At 38.5% G+C, this 27,297-nt stretch overlaps 2 protein-coding genes across 6 annotated transcripts in view; both read left to right on the top strand.

Annotated features, from left to right (window-relative positions):
• The window catches only part of RASAL2 (RAS protein activator like 2), a 381,568-nt gene that overhangs the window by 328,449 nt on the left and 25,822 nt on the right, over positions 1 to 27,297 (top strand). For all 5 annotated transcript variants that reach the window (XM_060091210.1, XM_060091208.1, XM_060091209.1 and 2 more), the window contains exons 6-9: positions 15,715 to 15,868; positions 17,809 to 17,907; positions 18,801 to 19,355; positions 22,784 to 22,928. In XM_060091210.1, coding sequence (XP_059947193.1) covers positions 15,715 to 15,868; positions 17,809 to 17,907; positions 18,801 to 19,355; positions 22,784 to 22,928 — 953 coding nt within the window. The remainder of the gene's footprint in view (positions 1 to 15,714; positions 15,869 to 17,808; positions 17,908 to 18,800; positions 19,356 to 22,783; positions 22,929 to 27,297) is intronic.
• Positions 21,038 to 21,978, top strand: LOC132483273 (peroxiredoxin-1-like). The gene has a single exon (XM_060088553.1). The coding sequence runs from the start codon at positions 21,102 to 21,104 to the stop codon at positions 21,699 to 21,701; it is 600 nt and encodes a 199-aa protein (XP_059944536.1). The 5' UTR covers positions 21,038 to 21,101; the 3' UTR covers positions 21,702 to 21,978.

Genomic DNA, 27,297 nt, shown 5'->3' with positions numbered 1-27,297 from the left:
AGGTAGGAAATGATTGGAAAGATAAAGTTCCAATTTTTACATTGATAGGTAAAAAACTGTGTTTTTTTGTCGTAAAAATGACTTAAAATGTATAAGAAACAGAAATATGAACTCTATCTTTGATGAAACTAGGATAAATCTGAATGATAGATTACTTAAAATTAGAGGAAGATCAGGGCTTCCTTGGTGGCGCAGTGGTTGAGAGTCCACCTGCCGATGTAGGGGACACGGGTTCATGCCCCGGTCCGGGAAGATCCCACATGCCGCAGAGCGGCTAGGCCCGTGAGCCACGGCCACTGAGCCTGCACGTCCAGAGCCTGTACTCTGCAATGGGAGAGGCCACAACAGTGAGAGGCCTGCATACCGCAAAAAAAAAAAAAAAAAAAAAAAATTAGAGGAAGATCAGACGTAGTTGCCTGCAGAAGGAAATTCTGAAAAAAAAGTCTATCGCTTAATGATTCAGATCAGTTGCTAATTAACAGATACTCAAAACAGTAATGGCTTAAACAAAGTAAAGTTATATTTTCCTCACCTATAAGAAGTCTGAGGGTGGGCAGTCTAGGACTAAGGATTCAGGGCTCTTTGTGGGCTTTTTCCTCTGCCATTCTCAAGATCTTCAAGGATCTCTTTATGAACACAAGTTAGCTACTTGAGCTCCAGACATAGCATCCATGTTTCAGGTACCAGAAAAGAGGGGCCCATAAAAGGACACCTGTCTTCCAACGAAGTTATCTCCTTTAGAGCAATTTCCCTGAAACCTCACCCAGTGGCTTCTCATTGTCACTTCTATCTGCAAGAGAGACTGGGAAATGTTATACATGGGTACGTTGTTGCCCCCAATAATACAAGAGTCTGTTATTAAGGAAGGAGGAAAAGATGGGCATTAGGAAGACAGCTAGCATCTCTAACAGAAGAAAGAGGTTGATTTACCCACTCACCCCCAGAACTCTGGAAAGGTTCAGCTCCCACCCAGCTCTAGCAGGCCAGCAGCTAGGCTTACATTCATCACACAGCAAATTTGAGAAACTGAGCCAGATAAAAAGACCTACAGATACCAACATTTATGTTCCCCCATTACAATGTCAGCTGGTAATTCTACTCCTAAGTATATCCAAGAGAAGTGAAAAACGTATGCCCCCACAAAAATTTGTAACATGAATGTTCGTAAACATTATTTATAGTAGCCCCAAAGTGGTAATGTCCATCAGCTGATGAATGGATATACAAAACATGATATATCTAAGCAATGCTATATTATTCAGTCATAAAAAGGAATGAAGTACTGACACATGCTACAACAGGGACAAACCTTGAAAACTTTATGCAAAGTGGAAGAAGCCAATCACAAAACACTATATAATGTACAATTCCATTTATGTGAAATGTCCAGAATAGGCAAATCTATGGAGACAGTAGATTAATGATTGCCAGAGGCTGGGGATATAGGGCAGGGGAAAGTGATGAATGAAGAATGACTGCTAATGGACATGAAGTTTCTTTTTGGAGTGATGAAATGTTTTAAGCTTAGACTGTGGTGATAATTGCACAACTCTGAATATACTGAAAATCGTACACTTTAAGTGGGTAGATTTTATGGTATGTTAATTATATCTCAATAAAGATGGTAATTAAAAAAAAAAAAACAGCTGGCCAGGAAGTACTCTGCAGTGAAGCTCACTAATCTGTAAGCTCTATTCCAGCACACAAAGCTTCCATTGAGTTCTTTAGTGCTTTAATCTTAAATATAAACAGATGGCCAAGAATCTCCAGATATTTGAGGAAGTTCTTCAACATGAAAGGCAGAGAGAAAAACAAATAAATAGGAGAGAGAAAAAAGAACCCGGAAGAAACAGAGACAATGCGTAGAGCCAAAATCAACTTCAAAGCATAATAAATATTTTCAAAATATAAGATAGTGCATCTATGAAACAATAAGATGCTATAAGAAAAGGAACCTCAAAGAAACAAGAAAGAGAGCTTGGAAATTGAAATATAAAAGCTAAAGTCAAGTCAATCTCCCAGAAAGTAGAACAGAAAATGAGAAAATCAATCCAGAAGATTCTAGTAAAAGAAAAGTTTTATTAGAAAACTTTGGAGAGGAAATTGTCAAAGAAATAATACAAGAAAATTTCCCAAAACAAGAAAATATAAATATCCAGATTGGAAAGGCCACCAAATTCCCAATACAGTGAATGAAAAATGACAAAAGACTTTCCAACACACACACCACACACACACACACACACACACACACACACCCCAATTCACATCATCATGAAAGAGCACAACACCAAGGCTTTAAAAAAAAATCTTAAAAGCTTCTAGCAAGAAAAAATAGGTTACATACAAAGGAAGTATGAAAGGATTGCATTGGAATTCTCAATAAAATATTGAAAATCAAAAGTCAGTGGAGCAGTGTTTTCAAAATTCTGAGTGGAGGTTATTTTCAACACAGTATTCCATACACAGGACAGTCCTTGAATGCCAGATGAGGAGTCTAGATTTTATTGTATAAGCAATGGGTTTTTTTTTAACGTTTTTGAGCATGGAAGTGACCTAATCAGAATTGTGCCAATTATAGATTAATCCAACAATGGAATTTCAAATGACTTGGTTTGCAGAGACTAAGTTTGGGAGACCAATTAGGGAAAAAAAAAAAAAAAGCTATGGTAGGAAATAAGAAAGGCTCTAAAGAGGGTAGTTGGCAGTGGGAATGAAGAGTCAGAGACAAGATAGGAGAAACATTTTAGAGGCAAAATCAATAGGATGTCACAAAGTCATCATTGTTCCAAAGCCATCTAATCAGATAAAAGCCAGTAAAGTGATTTCCTAGAATCAATATTGGCAGCATTTTCACATTAAAGCCATGTCATGTGGAAGGGTGTTGGGACAGGAGAAGACTCTGCTGTTTCTGCCTTATATTGAAATGCACTTTGAAAAGTTTGAAAAACTAGGAAATGCTGAAAAACCGTGGTTATACAGCATTGTCAGGCATTCCAGGATTTCGAATGCCTGTCAGGTTGCCAACCTTACTCTGGAAGTGCTACTTAAATTTACCAAGTCTTGAGGTGAAGATAAGCACATGGAATAGAATTTTCTCAACTCCTTCAAACATCCTTCAAGTAAAAACCTTTGCAGTAATGTCTTCAATTCTGAGGCTCACTGACAAAGCATGGTTTTAAAGTAGTCCGCTTATTCTTTGTCAGGAGGATACCTAAGAATAAGTGTAGTGTTCATTTGTAGGGCGTATATACTCAGCTTCTTGAGTTTCTCCTAATTAGAACTAATTTTTTAACTCTTTTTTTTTTAATTTGTATACTCACAAGAAGTTGTAGAGTCTTGCAAGCACTTCCCCCAATAGTGATATCTTATGACTGTAGTGTAATATCAAAAACAGGTAATTGACATTGGTACAATACTGTTAATTAGACTACAGATTTTATTTTTCACCAATTTTTATGTGCACTCATTTGTGTGTATTTATAAGTCTATGCAATTTAATCCTATGTATAGATTTGTGTAACCACCACCACAATCAAGATACAGAATTATTCCATTACCAGAAAAGAACTCCCTCTGCTACTTTTTAATCATACCCACCTCCCCACACCCATCCCTGTCCCCTAGCAACCACTTTTTGTTTTCTACTTCTATGGTTTTGTTATTTCAAGAATGTTATATAAATGGAATCATATAGTGTGTAGCCATTTAATATTGGCTTTTTTTCACTAAATAAAATGCCCTTGAAATCCCTCCAAATTGTTGTATCTATCAATAGTTTGTTTCTTGTTATTGCTGAGTAGTATTCCATTTTATGGATGTATCAAAATTTGTTAACCAATCACCTACTGGAGAACACTGGTTTCTGATTTTTAGCTATTAGGAATAAAGCTGCTGTGAACAGTTGTGTACACATAAGTTTTCACCTCTCTGCAGTAAATACGCAAGCGTGCAATTGCTGGGTTGTATGATAAGTACTTGTTTAGGTTTAGAGGAAACTGCCAAACTATCTTCCAGAGTACTTGTACAATTTTACATTCCCACCAGCAATTTTTATGGGTTTTGTGTGTGTGTGTGTGTGTGTGTGTGTGTGTGTGTGTGTGTGTGTGTCCCAAGACATTTTCACTTCTGTTTTCTTTTAGAAGTTTTATGATTTTTAGCTTTTATATTTAGGTCTACGATCCATGTAGTTAATCCATGGTTACTCTAAATCAAAGGTCTTAACTCAGAGCCTATTGGTGTTCACTTCGAGATAGTAATCAAACTTCATACTTAGCCCAGCCAAGCCAATTGCAGACAGTCTGCTTTTGGAGAAGGAAGTATTATAAACTACTTACTTCTCTCTTCGCATCCAGCTTAACTACCCGTGGCTTTAGGTGCCCTCCAGATTTGGAGCAAGGGGAGAGACAGAAAGGAGGGGAAAGGTAATAAGAAAAGTTTTAGTACTATCTTAGCCTTCCATAATGCTCTCTGAGTCTGGCAGGTGTTTAAAGCTAACTCTTCTATCATGAGGTACTTTGAAGAATTCTTCAGAAATGCCTCATCTTTGAGGAACTCTCATCTATGGTTTTTTTGAGTTTCATGGGTACATTTCTATTCTAGGTGTTCACTTGCAATTCCTTCCACAGTTTTTAGGAAGGAATTTTTGCCGTTCTAGTCTTCACCCTTCCAGTCCTCTGGTCTACAGGAAATATTCACACATCCTTTGCCCTGACAAACCTCTAGGAGTGCAGCCTAATCCAAAAGTATCAACTTGGGCTGTGCTACCGACAGTTAGTCATTTCTCATCCTCTAGATTTCCCAGGTAAAATCAAACCCCACCTTGTATGCATTCCCTACCAATATCCCTTGTGTATGTTGAGGGGAGGGGGGGGATGGGAGGGATAAGCCTCACAGCTTTCTCCAAAAATTATCTCTCACAAAATCCTTTCCCTTCTCCATACTGTCACCACTTTTTATAGTCCTGCTCTGACTGAGAGGTTCAAGGTAATGGAATCGGTTCCAAAACATTTCCTTTGTAGATTCTACAGTTTGGTACTTCACTGCGGCATGCACCTGTTTTACCTTAGAGTCTCAATTTGAAACTTCAATTTTAATATCTCATCACATATGTATATAATACTTTTACTCATCTACAATCTTGAGCATAACGTACAAAATGGAACATGGCTCTGTCCATTCCCTAACTCTCAGCATTACCTCCTACCACTCCTACCAGAAGTCCATCATTTACTTACTAAACTGTTTCATATTTCTCTACTTTTAATCTTGCTGCCCTCTCTATCCCAAATACCATATCCTATTCCTACACCATGTCCTTTGACATGCAACAGTACCCAAGTCAGGAGTCATATGCTCCCTGACTTCTTTTCCTTGTTCTTCCTGTGCATCATTCTAGACTAAGCACCTACCCCATATACCCTACCCACCCATGGCCAACTGTATACACCTTATTATAGGACTGACTGCTTTCTATTGAATTTATCTTTTCATGTTTCTGCTTACTGCAGCAGCTGGGAAGCTCCGCAAGTGTACAATCTTTGTATCCCCACCCCCTACCACGATGCCTGTCCTATTAAGAAACTTAATTTCTTGGCCTGAAACAAAAGGGAAGAATCCAAACAAATTCCAGATAATAGAGAAGAAGAATCTCCTTCACTATGGTGTACTTGGATAGAATGACAACTTCTCAGAAATTATTGGATTCCAGGCCATTAATTAATCAATACAGCCTAGCTATAGATTATAGTTTCCCTTACCAGTGTTTACTGATATGGACCAGTTAAGGAGCCCTTAGTTTTGTGAACTAAAATCCAATTGAAGTTTCTAATTATGTCATGATAGCATTTTAAATTCGTTAGAATGCTTTATCTTAATAGAAAAAAATTATTTCCATACATTTATACCTTCTATCTTCATATTCTTCCAGCAAGGAATATATTTGGGAATAGCTATCCTAACCTAATAGTTTACATAAAATGAACTAATGCTTGTCATATCACTTTGAAAAACTATGTTTGCAATGATAGTCCCATTTGTATGGTACTGTAGTTTATGAGATATTTTTAAAATCATAGATGATTGCATTTGATTTTCACAATAACTGTGGGAGGTATAGGAACAGAAATCATTATCCACATTTTACAAATGAGATAACTAAGGTTTAGAAGTAATAAATTGTTTGTTCCATGTCACATGGCTAGTGAGTGATTTAAGCTGACATGAATACATAGGACTTTTGAGTCCAAGTTGATTGCCTTTTCCATTATCCTCTTTGTTGCATGTGTTGATACGAAGCCTAACCTGCTGAGAAAATGATTGAGAAAGAAGGAAAGATCAAACAATATATGCACACACATATATATACACACAACATACATATTCAAACATACACACAAACGTATTCAAACAACAACTTTTTTTTTTTTTTCGGTACACGGGCCTCTCACTGTTGTGGCCTCTCCCATTGCGGAGCACAGGCAACGGACGCGCAGGCTTAGCGGCCATGGCTCACGGACCCAGCCGCTCCGCAGCATGTGGGATCTTCCCAGACCGGGGCACGAACCCGTGTCCCCTGCATCAGCAGGCGAACTCTCAACCACTGCGCCACCAGGGAAGCCCCAAACAACAACTCTTAATAAGAGTAGAATACTATGCAGTAATAATTAGTGAGTCAAATTGGTCATTATATTTTCACGATTTGGTAAAATATAAAGCAAACTCCCTACTATGCTCCTATCATCTTCCCTTCCCTCCAAATCCAAGTGGTTTGGGTGAAAAATTAAAATAGAATCAGTAAAAGAAAATATAGCTGGATTTCTTATGATCTTGGAATGGAAGAACCCTTTCTAAGCATAAACTGGGGGAAATAATTACAAATAGGACAGAAAAAGTACTAATATACTTAATTTACATAATATTTATCAATACATTCAGTTAAGTTAAACAATTAGAAAAATGGTTTAAGAATATGAAATAACAGTTCATAATTCACAGAAAAGAGAACTGAGATTGCCAATATACATGTTTAAATGTCCTCAACCTCATAACTAAAGAAATTCATACTAAAGCAATAGTATAGAAATGAAATACCCTTTTTTACCAATTATACTGGCAAAGATGTTTGAAGTGTAGCCATATCTCATTTTGGTGATAGTGTATAGAAACATGCACTATTGGTAGGACTTTAAATTGATGTCATCTATTATGGAGGATAAATTAGCAATATCAAAACTTTAAATGTATGTGCCCTTTGATCTAGCAGTTTCACATCTGGAAATTTAAAGCATGTATACATGCACATATGTACTAAGATACTTTTTGAACCTCAGTGGTGATCACCAAAAAAAAAGAGAAAAGAAAAGAGACTTAGATGGCCATCAAGGATTGGTTAAACTTCTATAGGCCCATGTAAGGGAATCCAGAGTGATCATTAAAAAACGGCAATTTATATCTATATGTTCCAGTGTAGACAAAATTCCAAAATATACTCTTAAGGAAAAAAAGTATGGTAGAATCTCATTTGTATGTGTATACATACATACACACACACACACATACACACACATATATGTATGTGTATAATATTTGGTTGTCTGTGTACAAAAAATTTCTGGGAGGGGTCACAAAAATCGTTAATAGTATTTTCCGTAGGAGATTGAGGGAGGTACCCTCATTTTTATTTTTCACCTTTTGTCCTTCTAAGCTCTTGGCATTTATTACCAAAAGCATTTATTACTTTATTATTTAAGGGGAGAAAATGATTAGAGAATACCTCCTTCAACCCCATTTCAACCTCATGCCTCCCTGTAGCTGTTTCCCAGTTGCCACCCCTTCACCATCAGACTTTATGAGTTAGTCTCCACTTTCTCATATCCCATTCATTTTTTCAACCATCTGGAGTCTCATTTTTGTCCTCGTCATTTCACTGAAACTGCTACAATTATCTCCAATTATCTCTCAGTTCACATACCCAGTGGCTACTGTTAATTTTTTTTTTTTTTTTCTTTGCGGCATGCGGGCCTCTCACTGTTGTGGCCTCTCCCGTTGCGGAGCACAGGCTCCGGATGCGCAGGCTCAGCGGCCATGGCTCACAGGCCAAGCCGCTCCACGCCATGTGGGATCTTCCCAGACCAGGGCTCAAACCCATGTCCCCTGCATCGGCAGGCAGACTCCCAACCACTGCGCCACCAGGGAAGCCCTACTGTTAATATTTTAACACACTCTATCTTCTACAGTAATGGACAACCATCCTTTTTAAGAGTTCTCTTCCCTGGGCTTTTATGATACTTGAGTCTCCTGGTTTTCCTTCTGTCTTTCAGATTCTTCAGTCTCTCTGTCAGTTTTGTAGATTTAAATGTTAGCATTTCTCGGTCTACATGTTCTATTTCAGTATTCACATTGTCTTAGTCTGTTGAGACTGCGGTAATAAAACATCATAGACTAGATAGCTTATAATCAACAGAAATTTATTTCTCACAGTTCTGGAGGCTAGGAAGTCCAAGATCAAGGTTCTGGCAGATTCAGTGTCTGGTAGGGACCTGCTTCCTGGTTCAAAACGCTTCCTTTTCTCTGTGTCCTCAGGTGGGGGAATGGGTGATGGATCTCTTTGGGATTTATTTTATAAAGGCACTAATCCCCTTCATGAGGGCTCCACCCCCCTGACCTGATCACCTCCCGAAGGTCACACTTCCTGATACAATCACATTGGAGGTTAGCATTTCAACATACATTTTTGGGTGAGACATTCAGTCTGCAGCAAACATCTACTCCCATAGGAACCTCAAACTTGTACTAAACTTGATTTTATTCCCCCCCCCCCTTGGTTCAACCAACATTGCCTCTCACCTCCCATCTCTGTAAAGGACATTACCATCTTTCTACCCAGTGGCTCAACCTTGACTCTACCCTCTCCCTATTGCCTCCAGCACTGCAGTTTTTAGGGCCTATTTACCGTCTAATTACCCCCAAATCCATCCACTTCTTCTGTATTTCTGCTGCTCTAGTTTGTGATCTTTACTCGGGTTACTATCATAACCTGTGAACCAGTCTCTAAGTCTTTCATTATTTCTCTCTCCTCTGTGTACCCCTCTCTTTCTCCACTTTTTAGCCAAAGTATACTCTTGCCAAGGCACACATCTGATCATGTCATTCACCTTCCACCACCCACAACCTTTCTGTCCATCCACTGGCCTTGTGATCAAATTGGAACACCCGTGTTACTACGGGTCCCATCGTGGTATCTCTCAAGCCTCATTATTCCCCATGCCTCTTCTCTCAGCCCCAACACACATCCACACTGCACCGGAGCCACACTGCTGAATTCTTTTCAGTTCCTCAAACACCCCAGATTTGTATGTTCTCACTACAGGCCTTCTCACATGTTGGCCATTCCCTCTAGAATGCTCAGTACCTCCACATCTGCATAGAGCTAATTCCACTCCATCCTTTAGTTCACAACTTCACATTACTTTTACCTCCAAGAAACTTTCTTTGAATCCCCAACTGAAGATCCAGGGCCCCTACTAAGTGCCCACAGAGCCACTATTGCATCCTTTTTCCTAGATCTTATCCCATTGTATTATAATAGATTTTTTTTTTTTTTTTTTTTTTTTTTGCGGTACACGGGCCTCTCACCGCTGTGGCCCCTCCCACCGCGGAGCACAGGCTCCGGACGCGCAGGCCCAGCGGCCATGGCTCACGGGCCCAGCCGCTCCGCGGCATGCGGGATCCTCCCGGACTGGGGCACGAACCCGTGTCCCCTGCATCGGCAGGCGGACTCTCAACCACTGCGCCACCAGGGAAGCCCTTATAATAGATTTTTAACTCACTAGATTATAAACTGTGTGTGAGTAAAAGGACCTTGCCTTTCTTCTTCACCATTGTTTCCTTGCATCGGTATCTAGTATAGTGCCTGGCACATAATGTACACAAAGTAACTATTGAATGGATAGATGGATTCATACATATATTCATTTACTCAACCAAATAATGGCTGAAACTAATGGGAAAGCAAATAGTCGTGAATTTAGGGATGATTAAGTAGTAAGTGTCATTGAACTCCATCAGTGTCTAACTTCTTTTTTTTTTTTTTTTTTTGGCCTCGTGGCACAGCTTGTGGAATCTTAGTTCCCCGACCAGGAATTGAACCCATGCCCTTGGCAGTGAAAGCGCAGAGTATTAACCATTGGACCACCAGGGAATTCCCTCTAACTTTCTTACCCTCTTTTCACCCATACTTAATTTTACGGTAACGATGAGGCTGAAAGCCTAAATTCAGAAAAAAAGAAAAAAAAAACCTAATCTTTCCACTCACTGTTACACTAGTAAGTATGTTAATTGAGTGGTTTATGAGTGTGCTTTGGTTTAGTTTCATGGTTTTTTTTTAATTCAGTATAGTTGTGTTTACATTGAATTTGTTTAATAGACACTAGTAGATTTTATTCCATTTGCAATTTAAGAACAAAAAAAAGTGTGTTACAATATGGTACAGTTTCTGTAAGGAGATTGTTCCCTAGTGTCTGTCATATTGGAGGCTGGTTGAGTTTTCTGCCCTTCAGAACATGTTTTAATATTTATAATCTTGTCTTCATTCTGTGCCTGTCTTCATTGTCTGTATACATGTATATGTACCAAAAATAGGTTGAATGTCGTTTTTGACCGTGATGATAAATTTCCTTACCATGAGTTTAAGTGAAAACTCAGACTGACAAACATCCTTCTTTACCATTAGCAGCTGGGCTCATTGGACTATCCTGTCAGAACAGAGGCTGAGAGCGGAGAGAAGGAAGATCGGCGGTACATGTTACTTTTCCATAATAGCTTTTTTTTTTTTTCCGCATCACGCGGGCCTCTCACTGTTGTGGCCTCTCCCGTTGCGGAGCACAGGCTCCGGACGCGCAGGCTCAGCGGCCATGGCTCACGGGCCCAGCCGCTCCGGGGCATGTGGGATCCTCCCAGACCGGGGCACGAACCCGTGTCCCCTGCATCGGCAGGCGGACTCTCAACCACTGCGCCACCAGGGAAGCCCCATAATAGCTTTTTGTGTGAGTGCTTGTATGGTACTTTTTTAAGTAAACATAAAAACCAGTGAGTAGTATAAGCAGTAGGGACTGGCTTTAACTGCAGCAGGTAAATCAGTGCAGCTAGGGCTGTCAGGATCCTCGGGGGCACATTTTTTTATTTTAGCACACAAGCAGAACTCTGATGAATGAGCTGTAATTTCTTTCTTTCTTTTCTTTTTTTTTTTTTTTTTTTAATCCAGGTAGGGAAAGCTTTATATTCAGTAGTATAGGAAAGGACCTGGTCTTTCAAACAGAAAACATCAGTTGGATAGTTTCACAGATACCAGGTTGAAAAACAATAAAATCTGGGGAGCAAGTAAAGCTGTCTTTTTCCCAAAGTGAAAGCTCAGATGCAAGTTTTAAAAAACTGATTAGACCCTTTGTAAGTTTATTGGTAGACTATTAGGATACTGAGTATTATTAATTTCTACCTGGGAAATTTTCAAACAAGGTAAAGTGCCTTAGGAACACATACTGGTGAGTACAAACATATATTGCTATACTTAGTTTATGGCTGAGCTGTCTTTCCAAGAACTCAGCAAAGCAGTCTAGAATCATAACTGCCACGCCAAGCAGAAATTCACCTGCACTGGAGTACAGGATTTTGTGTGGCAATAAGCATTTTTTTCAGTTATATTTTTAATTAAAAGTTTCCCACATTTGGAACTGAATCTGTAAACATGTGGCAGATTGAGCTAGCACATCCAAGCACCACTGGTGCTTTGGGGGAAGTATATGCTTTTTAAAAAATTGGATGGTTGAGCTGGGAAAAATCCAGCTGTGTTACTTAACATTGCACTAGTCAGAGTTCTTTGACTCCTTTTTTTCTTCAGTGAATCCAGTGGTGTGTGTGTTAGCTCCTCACCCCCAACCCCTTCACTTTTGTCTTTTAAGATTGATTTCAGACAGTGATGTGGATTAAAGCAATATAATAATTCACTGTAGTGGGTAATAGAAAGCTATTCCTGCCTTGTAGTTTCTCTCTTAAATAGGTCAGAAGCAGCAGGTAATCTTCATCAGCAAAGCAATTAGATTTTTAACCCTTACCTATCACACTGAGCCCTGAATTATTCCATGGTGTTTGGGATGATGGGGGTTGGGGAGTAGGGGTGCAGGGGTCAGGAAGAGAACCAGTAGTCAAGGGATTCACAACGTCCACTTTTGAGGTTAGGTTCCTTGATGGCCATTGTCAGATTGGACTGGGAAATGTCGTTTTAAACTCCTATTTTTCTCTCAATAAATCCACATTCCGCTTTCCATTAGAGAAGTAAGCTGCGGTGCCATACAGAGCTGCTAAAACTCTAATTAGCAGATCTAAGAAAAATCATTTCATAGGAAGGTACAGGAGGAGGTAAACATGCTTAGAGGGGACTTGGGCTTACTAATGCTATTATATAGAAATATTTGCACAGATAATGCCTCCCCACTGCTGCCACTCCCAGGCTGCTTGATCTTCCTGTTTACTGTAATCCTGCTTCTCTGGGAATTACTTCTGTCTTCTTCAAGATACTTTCTTCCCAATACAGGAAGGGCTTGCTTATTTATTCATTAGCAGTGTTGCACATATTAGCAACTTTGGTGTTCAGTTCATGGGCGTCAGTGTGCATATACACACAAACACATAAATGCTGAACAATAGGAGACCCTGAACTATATATATTAACAGCTGAAATTTCTGTAACCAGGAAGAATTTTGAATTCTAATTCCAGGTGGCTTGGTTATGATATCTGTTTATGGCTGTATTTGGAAGTTAAACCTTCCAAATACAGCCATAAACAGATATCAACAAATGTCAAAATGACATTTGTTCAGCACTGAAAATACAGTGAATAAAGAAAATTATCCAACTCTCTGAAAGAAAAAAAAATGTAACTCAGATAAGTTAATGAAAATAATACCTAGAAACATTAAACTAGGATAAGCACTGCAAAGGAAATAAAACAGATGTGAGAGAAAGATTGTACTTGCAAGGTGGGATGTGGCAAATACCTTTTAGTAGTGGGCTGGGGATCATCTAGGAAACATCTAAAGCTTCGCAGCTTCGTTTTCTAGCACAGAGATTCTCCTCCACCCCAGAGTTGCCTAAGTTTTTTTCCTACAGCTTTGACTCCGAAATTGTTCATGGAAATAGGTGGAGCCTCGCCATTCCTTCCTTTCTGTCTTAAAATGGTCACATTTGCAGAGCATGCTCCTTGAGTCCTTCAAGCTGCAGCTTCTCCCAGCTGCCTTTGGCTCTAATCTCCTTATAGGTGTAGCACCATGGCAACAGGCCCAGCCTAGAGCCCAGGAACCTTGTTTGTGTTACCTGAGGGGCTGGATGCAGCCTGAGGAAGAGAAGAAGAATATTACCTGTCCTGCAGCCTATTTGGAAGATGACTTCATGTTCTGTTATATGTGTTTCTGTTCTGCTTCTACTGAAGACTTGAAATTACACCTGGAAAACATTTATCCAGAGATGTTACCAGTAACCGAAGGCAGCAGGGGAAACCACCTTCTATTGGTTCTTTCTTCTAAACACAGAGTTGTTTTCTGAGATGTAGTTCAGAAAGTGATTTTCTGTACCATGACATGTGGCACTGCTGTGATTTGGGGGTGCACTGCAAGATGGCTGTACAGTTGCTTCATGTAGGTAGACATTTATTTGGTTTGAGATAAAATTAATTTATGTTTTAGAATATTTTCCTAAAGAATTTAAAACATAAAAGTAAGCCTTGGGCCTCCCTGGTGGCGCAAGTGGTTAAGAGTCCGCCTGCCGATGCAGGGGATACGGGTTCGTGCCCCGGTCTGGGAGGATCCCATATGCCGCGGAGCGGCTGGGCCCGTGAGCCATGGCCGCTGGGCCTGTGCATCCGGAGCCTGTGCTCCGCAACGGGAGAGGCCACAGCAGTGAGAGGCCCACATACCGCAAAAAGAAAAAAAAAAAAAAAAAAAAGTAAGCCTTATTTTGTACCTCCTATCTTAAATATGCCTTCATCTTCCCTGTTGAGAGGCTCACTCCCAGAGCAGGATAGCCTTTTCCCCTACAAGCAACTCCTCCTGGGAAAAACGGGCTGGAACTGTTGTTTCATATGTGTTTAGAAAAGATCACAGTAGCCTGTTGCCTCAGCCAGGCTTCCTATGAAGCATATTGGGAAAGGTTGTATGGTAATTACATTAAAATTTGCTTTTGCATTTAGTTATTTATAGTTGATATGCTCTGTTGACAGTATATAACATGTCATTGTCTTATCCAGTAGAACAAAAAGAAATAAATGTGGAGCCATTACATTGTTATATTTTTAGGTACAAAACATTAGGTGGCTTTTGTGCATCCTTTGTATTATCAATGGTAAATATAATTATTGACTTTTTGACCGTAAAAAGATTGCTGAACATTAGAACACACATTTTTGTGTGTGGAAAGAAGAATGGACTAAGGTCCTATTGCTTAAGATGTTTTTTTACTGCATGGAGTTTGATTAAACAGTGTTAGAATGGAAATAGAAGGGAAAGAGCAGCCTTTTGTGCTAGTTTCCTATATCTCATTACTTTATAATTTAACTGAAAGCTACTCTGGCATTAAGTATTTTGGTTCCTTTTTAAGTTAACATGGTTATTTCAAGGAAATGAATGAAGCTGCTTATTTAATGTGTTTTACACAAACAAATGTCTTTCCACAAGACATTTCTTTTTATCCCTATTACTAGGTACTTCTGCTTGAAATATATGTATTTAACTCTGGGTGTTTCAGTCAATAAATACTATAATTATTGAGTTAAACTGCATAGCTACCCAGTTCTGGATTCAAGAATATTGTGTTTTATATTGTTTGGCTTCATTGATTCTTCCAAGGGGAAGGCAGTGAAGTACTAGCTCCTGTAGTGACAAGAGTCCTGCTTCCCCGCATTCCTTTTTAAACAACTAGGGGACAGAATCAACCAGAATGCCTGAACGGCGTTGACAAAGGTCTGTTCTTCTAGTTTGAACATTTCTTTTGAGGGTGGGAAGTTTCTTCAAGGCATTTTACTCTTTATTCATATTTGTACAGTAAAGCATAGATAGAACCAAAAGCTTGCCAGAAAAGAATTCCATATAGAGATGGAAATCAGACCTTTGGAAAAGCAGGGTCTTGTGCTGAAAAGTTTGGCTTTGATTCTGGGTTTGTGTACGTATGTTTATTCTGCCAAAGCAGAAGGAAACAGAATGAGGGTTCAGTCACTGCTATTTTGTCACTGATAATAGAGGATAAAGCTATAGCATGGAAAAAAAAAGTAAAAAGAAATGGTATGTCTTTTGATAACACCTTTGCATTAAAAAAATGTGTAAGATAACCTTAGATGATATATATTTCTCCATCTCCAACACGGGAATGAGGATAAAAACAATGTCTGTTGTGGAACTTCAAGCTCCCTTGAGACAAGTAAAATTATAGTACATTTTTGTGTTTTGTTGAAAAACAGAAGTGTGTACACACAGACACAAATATGTATGTGGCTTATCTGTGCCACATGAATATGGTCCTATTATTATTGTTACAAATTAACTGTTAATTTGCTCATTTATTTTCCTCTTAGGCATTTATACATTTGGTTAAGCCTCCATTGCATTTGACATTTATTTTCTTGTTGGCCAAGTAATTACACTACCATAAATATCTCTTTCTACTTTTAGGTCTCGTGGGCTGCCTAAACTAAAAGAGTCACGTTCCCATGAATCCCTGCTGAGCCCATGCAGTGCAGTGGAATGTCTGGATCTTGGTAGAGGGGAGCCCGTATCAGTGAAGCCACTCCATAGCAGCATCCTTGGACAAGACTTCTGCTTTGAGGTAGAAAAGTGTAGGAAAAAGGAAGAGTAGTTAGACAACAAAGAGATTTTTCTATCCAGTATTCTTATGATCGCATTACTGTAGTATTGATGATTTGATCATCTTAACTGGTTTTCAGTTGCTGAAAATTACCTACTTACAGGGGGAAAATTTGGAAATCTGCTAATCTGATTATGTTGGTGATTAAAGTTATTAATGATGACTTCTCATTCCTTTTGGGCTTGTCTGCTTTCAAAATAAATGAGTTCTTCTACTCAATGCTCTGTGGTGACCTAAATGGGAAGGAAATCCAAAAAAGAGAGGATATATGTATACATATAGCTGATTCACTTCGCTGTACAGCAGAAACTAACACAACATTGTAAAACAGCTATACCCAATTTAAACTAACTAACTAAATAAATAAATGGGTTCTTAGCGCATTCTCAGCAGAGGTCACAAGATTAATAATAACTTATTGTTAGTATTTTAATTTTTTAGTTTTAATAAAGATATCACACAATATGTTATTATTTTTCTCCTGAAAACCAAACCCCCCAATTTTAATGATCCTTTTGAGGAAATTGACTAAAACCATAATTTTTCTAACTAAAACATGGGCAGTTCAAGATCTGGGGCCATGTCTTATTTATCTTTGTAATCCCCAGCACTTAGCCCAGTCCCTGGCACATTGCAGGTGCCTAATTTCTTCAGTGAACAAATTGCCCTTCACCAGAAAATTATCATCATCACCTTTTTATAAGGTAATTTCCCCCTCCCAAAGTAAATGTACACAATTGGCCATTTGCAAATTTAATTTCAAAACCATCCATATACTTGTTAGGGTTATGATTTAATTAATGAGCACAAACTTACAAAGTTATTAGTGATGGGTCCTATGTTAGATATTGTAGAAGTTGAAAGATGTTTTATACCTTTTCTTATGGACCTGCACTATCCAACAGAAATACAATGCAAGCCACATGTGTAATTTTAAATTTTATTAAACCCAAATGTTACCACTTCTAACATGGAACTAAAAATTATCAATGGAACTTTCTACATTCTTTTTTTAAAAAACTGAATCTTCAAAACCTGATGTATATTTTACATTTATAGCACATCTCAGTTTGGACTAGTATTACAGGTGCTCACTAGCCACGTGTGGTTAATAGCTACCATATTAGACAGACTGTGACATCTGATCTGATTCACTAGGTTATAATCTGAGATTGAGTTAATATGTGAACCACTTCAGCAATTTGGACAGGTCATTTATTGGTGTTTTTTTGTATAAAAGTCACTTGAACTTTGCCATATTTGTAGAACACAGTTCAACAGATTGTATGCCCAGCCAGGTGTTAGGTTCTAGGCATAGAGACAACATGCTTCATTTTTAAAGGACATTGATAATAATCATCAGGCTAACCTAATTAAATGATTGGCAATCAGACTGGTTGCCTAGTAGAAGAGAAATGGGTTCCAAAGTAATTCAATACTGGTAACTCTTTTCAGTTTCACGTAGTAGCCTTCTGTAACATTATAATGAAGGCAGTCCCAAGAAATAAGCTGTTTTAAAGACCTTCTTCCCTTTTTAGTTATTTTTATTAACTCAGAATTGAGCATATTTATTTGCAGGTAAGTTTTTAAGGTTTAAGTTTAATTAAAGGGTTTTAGTTTTGTTCTTTCTAAACTGTAGGCCAGCTTTAGGTTCCTGAGCTGAATTCTCAATGGCCTTTGTCTTCATACCTGCATTCTAGTAGATGCTAACTAGATAACAAAGCAAAAAGTGAATGTGGATGTACATATAGATATCATAAAACCAGCAAATATCATTTTAGTTACCATGTAGTATAATATGGGTTCATAGCATATCTCTAACTCTTTAATGTTACAACTAGGAAGATAGAGACCCCAAGCCCTGCATTTCCTTTTCCTTATCTCTAATCTTTATGTTGAAGGTTACCTACTTAAGTGGAAGTAAATGCTTCAGCTGTAACTCTGCTTCAGAGAGAGATAAGTGGATGGAAAACCTTCGCAGGACAGTTCAACCAAATAAGGTAATAGTGGCTTTGAATGTCCAAAAAATGTATAACTCTATAAGCAGTAAGTTGATTGAAGGTAAATAGAATAATAATACCTTAAATTTTATAGAACTTTTAAACACATATACGTTTTGTCCTTTTATGCTCAAAATAATCTTATCACAGATAGTATCATCATTTTACCAGTGTGGATAAGAGCAGCGGTCCCCAACCTTTTTGGCACCAGGGACCAGTCTCATGGAAGACAATTTTTCCACGGACAGCAGGGGGCGGGGCGGTTTTGGGATGATTCAAGTACATTACATTTATTGTGTACTGTATTTCTATTATTATTACATTGTATTATATAGTGAAATAATTATACAACTCACCATAATGCTGATAGGAGGTGGAGCTCAGGCTGTCATGTAAGCAATGGGGAGCAGCTGTAAATACAAAGGAAGCTTCTCTCACTTGCCCACTGGCTCACCTCCTGCTGTGCGGCCCAGTTCCTAACAGGCCACGGACCGGTACCAGTCCGTGGCCTGGGGGTTGGGGACCCCTAGATAAGAGGACTCAGAGAAGTTAAGTCACTTGACCAAGTGAGAAGCTAGTACAAGACAGAAATGGGACTAGAACACAAGTTTCTTAATTACTTACTTATCTCTATTTTATTTTCAGAAAGCTAATTCAGTTGCCACAAGACTGGCTATATGAGAACTTACAGGATGATATTTTTTTGACCCAAGTAAAATAGAATGTATGTGGCTCTCTAAGAGCTTGCTATTATCTTGAACAATGAGATAGCAATCCCCTTCATTATTTTTTGACTGCTTTTAATGAAGTACATAGCATCACCTACTTTAAGAGGAAAATGTTGTCTTTCTGGGATTTCAACTCTCAAACACAACTTTGTTACTTCTTTATAGGACAATTGCAGACGAGCGGAAAACGTTCTCCGTTTATGGATTATTGAAGCCAAGGACCTTGCCCCTAAAAAGAAATATTTCTGTGAACTGTGCCTTGATGATACCCTCTTTGCTCGTACAACCAGCAAGACCAAAGCAGACAATATTTTCTGGGGTGAACATTTTGAGTTCTACAGCCTTCCACCTCTTCATAGCATCACAGTTCACATTTATAAAGATGTGGAAAAAAAGAAAAAAAAAGACAAGAATAATTATGTAGGGCTAGTCAATATCCCCACTGCCAGTGTGACTGGTCGCCAATTTGTAGAAAAGTGGTACCCAGTGAGTACACCTACACCCAACAAAGGAAAAACAGGAGGACCTTCTATTCGGATTAAATCACGTTTCCAAACTATCACCATTCTGCCTATGGAGCAATACAAAGAGTTTGCAGAATTTGTCACCAGCAACTACACCATGTTGTGTTCTGTTCTTGAACCAGTAATTAGTGTGAGAAATAAGGAAGAGTTGGCCTGTGCCCTAGTGCACATTCTTCAAAGTACTGGCAGAGCCAAGGTAAGTGGAAAAGGAGGGTTGCATTACCCAAAATCTCTTCCTTACCTTTTATGAAGAAACACATGTTTACTGTGGAGATTCAAATTAGAGATATATGCTTTGCTATTGGTCAAAAAAAAAAAAAAGAATTAGGAAGGAAACCTATTAATAGTTCTTAGGTCCACTTATTAGTGGAGATTTTAAAAGTAAAGAAGTAAAATGGAGACTAACAAGTATTTATTTAAAGTTTATTTGCATGAAATATAGAGATACCGCAGCTAGCTCTTTATTGTCTGACAAAATAAATGGTAGGATTGGTGGATAATCCCACAATATGTGCAAGATTATTTATCTTTAGTTCTGGAGTGTGTTGTATGATGATGGTTTTATTCCTCACTATATTTTAAATTAAGATTGACTCATGACTGTACCCAGCTAGTCACAGAAGGAGGTATTCCAGAAGCATGCTGGTCATTAACAAGAGCCTTCATGAGATTAACAACTAAATTTGGAATTAAAATACCAAGGGATGTTATTTAATTGTTAGCTGTCTCATGATAACCTTATCTCAATTCATGCTGGATAGAAGTAAAAGTTCAGGAAGATAAAAGAGAGAAATATACTAATTGTATAAAGAACACTAAACAAATGATAGAATCTTTTTTTTTTAATTTTTATTGGAGTATAGTTGATTTACAATGTGTTAGTTTCAGATGTAACAATTGATAGAGTCTTTGATCAGCCTGAACTGTGATAATTATCACCTCTGTGAGGCATATTCACTTAACTAGGCTAAGTCTCCATTATATTATATGCAAATTGGTCATAGTAAAATTGTATTTTAGATATAGAGGAGTTCACAGCTAGAATAATTTATGTAGAACTGAACAATAAAATAAAGCATTTTTTAAGTTTCTTGATACAAATCAGAATATATCAAATATTCAATATTTAGTCCCTTATTTAACTGCCTTCCTACTGATTATCATTTTGGTGGTTGAATTTACTAATAATAATTTTGAGCTTTCTGGTGTTAAAAAAGGTGTCATTGAAATTTTGAGTCTCATCTTTGAAATTGTATGGATATGTTCTTTCTGTTCTTCATTTGCTCAAGGTTCAAGGATATATGTAAGATTTTTTAACAGCTTTATTGAGGTACAATTTACATATCATAAACTATACCCATTTAAAGTGAAAAATTCAGTGAGTTTTGACAGATTATGCACCCATGGAAACCACAGCAATCAAGATACAGAATGTTACCATCACCCCCAAGTTTCTTCCTGACCCTTAGCACAAGAGTTTTAGTAGTGACTCCTAAGTCTATGACTCTTACAGTGTTGATCTACCCTGGAATAAATCCCATTCATGTTTAAAATGCTTAATTTTAGAATAAAAGTAAATCAACATATTCCCTCTGTTTTTGATTTTAGAGACTTTGAAATATCCAGTGAATATAGAACATTCAAAATACAGAATGTTATCACATTTCAAATTGAACAACAGTAAACAGTGAACTTTAAATCAAGTTTCTTAGACTGGTGAGAAATGAAGCAGTTATTTCTTAAGGGCTTTATTTCTCCTTATGCCTTCCTTCGCTATAGATGGATGGATGGATGGATGGATGGATGGATGGGGATACATACATACATACAAACAAATATAATCAGCCTAGAAAATGAGTTCAGATGTTTAGTTCAAGAAATTTCATGTTGGTGTGTGCTTCCTGACTGTCCTTTGTGCCTTGTGAGGAGTGCTGATCGCAATATGTCTTCAGGACATGCCAAAATTGGGCACCATGCCCCCCAGTTCAAAGCAACTGCTGTAATGCCAGATGGTCAGTTCAAAGATATCAGCCTATCTGACTACAAAGGAAAATATGTTGTGTTCTTCTTTTACCCTCTTGACTTCACCTTTGTGTGCCCCACGGAAATCATTGCTTTCAGTGATAGGGCAGAAGAATTTAAGAAACTCAACTGCCAAGTGATTGGTGCTTCTGTGGATTCTCACTTCTGTCACCTGGCATGGATCAAGACACCCAGGAAACAAGGAGGACTGGGACCCATGAACATTCCCTTGATATCAGACCCCAAGCGCACCATTGCTCAGGACTATGGGGTCTTAAAGGCTGATGAAGGCATCTCATTCAGGGGCCTTTTTATTATTGATGATAAAGGTATCCTTCGACAGATCACCATAAATGACCTTCCTGTTGGCCGTTCTGTGGATGAGACACTGAGACTAGTTCAGGCCTTCCAGTTTACTGACAAACATGGGGAAGTGTGCCCAGCTGGCTGGAAGCCTGGCAGTGATACCATCAAGCCTGATGTCCAGAAGAGCAAAGAATATTTCTCTAAGCAGAAGTGAGCACTGGGCCATCTTAGGGCGAGGCTGCAGTAGGTGGCCATGAGAACAAAACCTCTTTTGTACTATTGTTATGCTTAAAACACAAGACCTTGCACTCAGCCCAGATGTGGTGTGGGACAGGACAGGCCTTTCCTGCAGGGGTTGGGGAGGCCAGCCTTTCTTCCTCTGGAGGGAATGGCCTGAGCTGTATTATGGGGCAGGCAAACTGATGTGTATAGTAGTAGGGTATCACTTTCAGTCTTTTGTAGTTTGATTAAACTTGAGCTGAGAAAAAAAAAAAAAAGAAATTTCATGTTGATACTATAGACCAATTTGTAACCATTATATATTGAATGCCTAATACGTGTCAGAAGCTGTTAAATGCTGGAAATATAGAGGTGAATAAAAATAGACACTGTCTTTGGTCTCATGGGACTCAGTCTTCTGGAGAAAACAGATGTTAATCAAATAATTACAGAAATGTGTGATTACTGTGAAAAGTGCAGATTTTAAAAAAGTTATATGGTGCTGTGAGAATGTGGATTAAGGGACCTGACTAATGGAGTTCAGGGGCAGTGTTGGTAAGAGAAGCCTTCACCGAGGAAAGATGTGCAAACTAAAATCCAAAGGATCTGAGGAATTAACTCCATAGCAGTGAGGGCAGAGCAAGGGTGGGAGTGAAGCAGAACTGAGAACAGCATTTGCAGAAAGCTCTGTGGTGAGAGACAACATTGTGTATTAGAAAGGGCTTGATGTATTCAAGGACCTACCAAAAAAAAAAGGCCCTTGAGACTGGAGCACAATACAGAGAGAATGGTATGAGATGAGGCTGGGAAGATAGAAAGCAGAAAATATAGAGACTTGCAGGCCACATTCAGAACTACAGTCTATATCAAAAGTGTGATGAAAAACCTTTGAAGGAATTTTTAACTTAGGATTGGTGACACCTAAAATTTTATCCTGACTGACTTTTTTTTTTCAAATGAATCTGGTAGCTTTAGTTTTAAAGCAGAGTTCCCAGGATGTTTGATATTTCATCAGTCTCCCCTAATGTACATTATTTATTCAGTTGCTTTCTGCCTGACTGAACATTATTCTCCCAGGATTTTCTGACCGACTTGGTGATGTCTGAGGTGGATCGTTGTGGAGAGCATGATGTCTTGATCTTCAGAGAGAACACCATTGCCACCAAATCCATTGAGGAATACCTCAAGTTGGTGGGACAACAGTATCTTCATGATGCATTGGGTATGGAGAAGAAAAACATCTGTTTTCTTTTCTTTCCCTTTTGATTTTTAGACCCTCATGAAACAACCAAATGGAACGCAAATTCTGCATGTTATCTGGTTCTAATTGATTAAAGTGTTAAAGTTGGAGTTTCAGCTGTAAGAAGTCTCTGCAATACTCAGCAGGGGAGGAACAGCAGATTGATTTCTTACACTATGTACCGAAAGAGAAAGCTCATCAGCATAGGCAGCTACCCCCATGCCCTCAAGTCCCTGAGGTTCTGAGATACACAGTAATGTTAGTAATGAGATGTCATTTCTAGTTGACCTGTTTCCCCCAAAGTGTTGGGTATTTATATCATGATATAAATACATTACCTAAGTCTTGAAAGTGCTGGCATTTGTTACTATGCATCAAAAATGGAGAAACTCCTGCCAATTCCCACAACTCCCAATTTCTGCCTTCCAGACCTACAGAATTTTTCACAGCTCATCTTTGTCCAATCAGTAGTTCTTAATGACTAGGCCACCCACTTGCAGCTCCATATTTGGTCGTGAAATTCAGGTGTTAACCACTAGAGTAAGGCACTGTGCTTGGCACTTTGATATACATTCTGATAAAGCAGACATGAGTTCCTTGAAGAACAGTGTCATTTTTTTATCCCCATATCCCCAGTACTTCACATAGAATGTAGAGCAGCACCATCCTAAAGAAACATAATGTGAGTCACATGTGAGTAATTTAAATTTTCTAGTAGTCACAGTGTAAAAACGGTTAAGAGAAACAGGTAAATTTAATTTTGATAACATTTTATTTAACCCAATATATCCAAATATTATTTAATATGTTATCAATATAAGAATTATTAATGAAGTATTTTACTTTTTTCATTCTAACTCTTGAAATTGTGTGCATTTTATATTTATTACACGTTCAGTTTGCACTAGCCAAATTTCAAGTGCTCAGCAGTCACATGAGGCTATCAAGAATAGACAATAAGGTATGAATGAATGGATAAATGTTTGCCCTTAGGGAGCTTACAATATAGATAGATAAGAAAGATAAGGTATCCCTATAACCAAAAAGAGAAAGAGAATCCTGTGCCTTTTCAAATAATTAAAGAAATTGATTATACCTGATGGAATTATAAAATTTCCCTTGTGACATTTATGATGTGTGTGTAGCTCGAAGTTTAGCAAGGTTTATAAAAGCAGAGATTGGACAAGGGAAATGGCAGGGATTAACATGGAAAGAACCTCATGAACAAAAAGGTATCGAGGTACCAGAGAACCAGGCATGTTTGGAATATAGCCAATTAGCTGGAAAATAAAGTGAAAAAGACAAGTCAACAACAACAAAAATGATTAGACAAATAATTAGAACCAATGAGTTGAGGGCCTTGACTGCCTGGCTGAGGAGTGTAGATTTTACAGTAATCATTGGTGAATGACTGGAAGTTTTGAGCAGGGTGTTTTTAATAGAATCAGTTTAACAGAGTGATTTAAATGGGTTGGTGAAGAAAGCAGCTGAACGCAGAGACCAGTTAAGAAGCCATTATAATAAGGAAGGCAAGAAATAACAAAACTCTGAATGAGGTAATCGCCAAGAGTAAGAGAAAAGTTGGATCTAAGAAATAGTAAAGAAGTTGAGCTAATAGGACTTGGCAACTTTTCAGTTTGTGGGAATGGGGCAGGGCGTGGTGGAGGAGGAGATCAAAGATTACAGTGAATTTGGGGCCTTCGTGAGTGACAAGAAGGATGATGAGATTCTTAACAGAAAGAGAACATAAAAGTAGTAGGCTTGAAAGAATGGGAAATGATATTTTCACTTCACATGTATTCAACTTGAAGTTCAAGTAGGAAATCCCAGGGGTTCTAGATAGGAAATCCCAAGACATCTGTCTAGCTGGCTGATGAAAATTTAGGACTAAGTTACCCATGTGGAAGGAATCAATGAAACTACAAGATTACAGGAGCAGGAAGAGAATAGGGCCAAAGACAGATCTAACAGTGCACCTGGTTTATGGTGTAGAAGGACGCAGAGGAATCAGAGAAGTGGTCAGAGAGAGGAAGCATGCATGCACACATGCAAAAAAAAGAAAGAAAACCAGGAAAATACTGTGTCTTAGACACCAAGAGGAAAAAAGTATCAATAGAGTCAGAGATGGAGGAAAGTAAAGATTAAAAAGAAAACATGGCTATTGCATTTTGATGACTGGGACTGCTCTCAGGAGCACAGGAGCCAGGTTGCACAGGCTAAAAAGTGAATGACTGCTCAAGAAACAGGACCATTGTGTTTACCTATGCTGGACTCACTGTAGTAGCAGTTAATTCCTACTTTGGAGAAGTACATTTTTTCTTCTCATGCTTCCTATCTTCATATTTATTTCTTTTCTCTAAGTCATGTGCTTTAGTTTAAGATCTAATAGGAATTTAAAAGAAGACTAGTGAAAATGGACTTTCATTGACATTAGGAAAGGTACAGAATCAGAGTTTCACATAAAAAGCTTATACAGTCATATCATAAATTACATATCATGGTTTGCTTTAATGATTTGCACTGCCTTATAAAAAGCAATGATGATGCATCTCAAACAGTATTCTCTATTCTGGGGAGATAAAGGTGTAGATATTTGTTAACCATCTACTTCTTAAAAATCAGGTATTCATATTCTACCATCAGTGTGCTAAATAGGCTTCCCAAATGAAATAATTCCTGAAGTGAAAAGGAGAGACAAGTCCTTTGTTAATCATTACAGTTAATTATTAACTGTTCTAGAACAGTTAATAGTTAAATAGCTGATTGGCTCAATGAGACCTGAAAATTGATTCAGTGAGCAGGGGAAGAAATTCAAGTAACCCTACAAAAATCTCTATTATATTTGTAACCCAAAAGCAAGGACCAGGGTGGTGAAAATGGATACTGCTTCCAAGAGCACAAACAAAATTAATTGGTAAGCTTCTTCAGGAAAGAAATTCTACTGTCTTCTCCCCATCTAACTCCCCATATTTCTAGTTAGCCTTTTTTTAATATATATAAATTTATTTTATTTATTTATTTTTGGCTGCACTGGGTCTTCGTTGTGGTGTGCGGGCTTCTCATTGCGGTGACTTCTCTTGTTGTGGAGCACGGGCTCTAGGCACGTGGGCTTCAGTAGTTGTGGCACGTGGGCTCAGTAGTTGTGGCTTGGAGACTCTAGAGCGCAGGCTCAGTAGTTGTGGCGCACGGGCTTAGTTGCTCCACGGCATGTGGGATCTTCCCGGGCCAGGGCTCAAACCCGTGTCCCCTGCATTGGCAGGCGGATTCTTAACCACTTCGCCACCAGGGAAGTCCCTATGAGAAGTTTTAAATAAAAAGGCTTCACAGTGAATCTCAGTAAACCAAAAAATCAAATTAATAAATACAGCTGAGCACTCTGAATAATTAAAGTTTTGTTGTATTTCGTACACATTGGGCAAAAAAAAAAAAATAGATGTTATTTGCAGGCTACCTGAAGAATTCTCAGAGAAAATTGAGTTAAAAGTTGCCAGTCATATTAAACAATATCTACCTGCCTTTTAGCCAGTCTTCATTTATCTTGATTAAAAGCGTTACTGTGTACAGACTCTGCCTCAGTTAGACTTAAATTAAGTCTTTCATCTGTTAACCCCTTTTACCTTTCTAATTGAAATCAGTTTGCATGTTGATGCATCTGATCAACAGGAAACACCATCTTCTGTGACATATAGAAAGGTCTCTAAAAAGGCCTAATTTCCATCATTGGTGGCAGAGGCAAATTTCCTTTTAGCAATAATATGTCTGTACCTAGCGGCTTATTTCGATACATGAAATTTGGATGCTAGATAATAATGAGTTAATGAAACACACCATGGAACATTCTAGGCACAAACTCAAATTTAAACAACATATTGAACACCCATCCTCTTTGTCCTTGATCTTTTTTTTTAAAGACAGGAGAGCAGACATGACGGGATCATTACATCTGTCTCAGTAATTTGTGATCAGCTAAACAGCTTCTAGGTGCAGATCTATAAAAGTTCATCTTTCAATGTGGTACTTTCCACACTATCAGACATAGGTTACAGTTTCTTTTTTTTTTTAATTTATTTATTTTTGGCTGCATTGGGTCTTCATTGCTGTGCTTGCAGCGAGCAGGGGGTGGGGGCTACTGTTCGTTGCGGCGCGCGGGCTTTTCATTGTGGTGGCTTCTCTTGTTGCGAAGCACGGGCTCTAGGCGCACGGGCTCAGTAGTTGTGGCACGTGGGCTCAGTAGTGTGGCTTGCAGGCTCTAGAGCGTAGGCTCAGTAGCTGTGGCACACGGGCTTAGTTGCTCCGCGGCATGTGGGATCTTCCCAGACCAGAGCTCAAACCTGTGTCTCCTGCATTGGCA

This window comes from Mesoplodon densirostris, chromosome 2 (genome assembly GCF_025265405.1).
Source record: "Mesoplodon densirostris isolate mMesDen1 chromosome 2, mMesDen1 primary haplotype, whole genome shotgun sequence".
Taxonomy (NCBI): Eukaryota; Metazoa; Chordata; class Mammalia; order Artiodactyla; family Ziphiidae; genus Mesoplodon; species Mesoplodon densirostris.
Note: the sequence above shows the minus strand (reverse complement) of the source record. Positions and strands in the feature narration are given on the sequence as shown.

Bases quoted from the DNA above. Each gene is read 5' to 3' on its own strand.
- LOC132483273 (XM_060088553.1), top strand. From the start codon at position 21,102: ATGTCTTCAGGACATGCCAAAATTGGGCACCATGCCCCCCAGTTCAAA.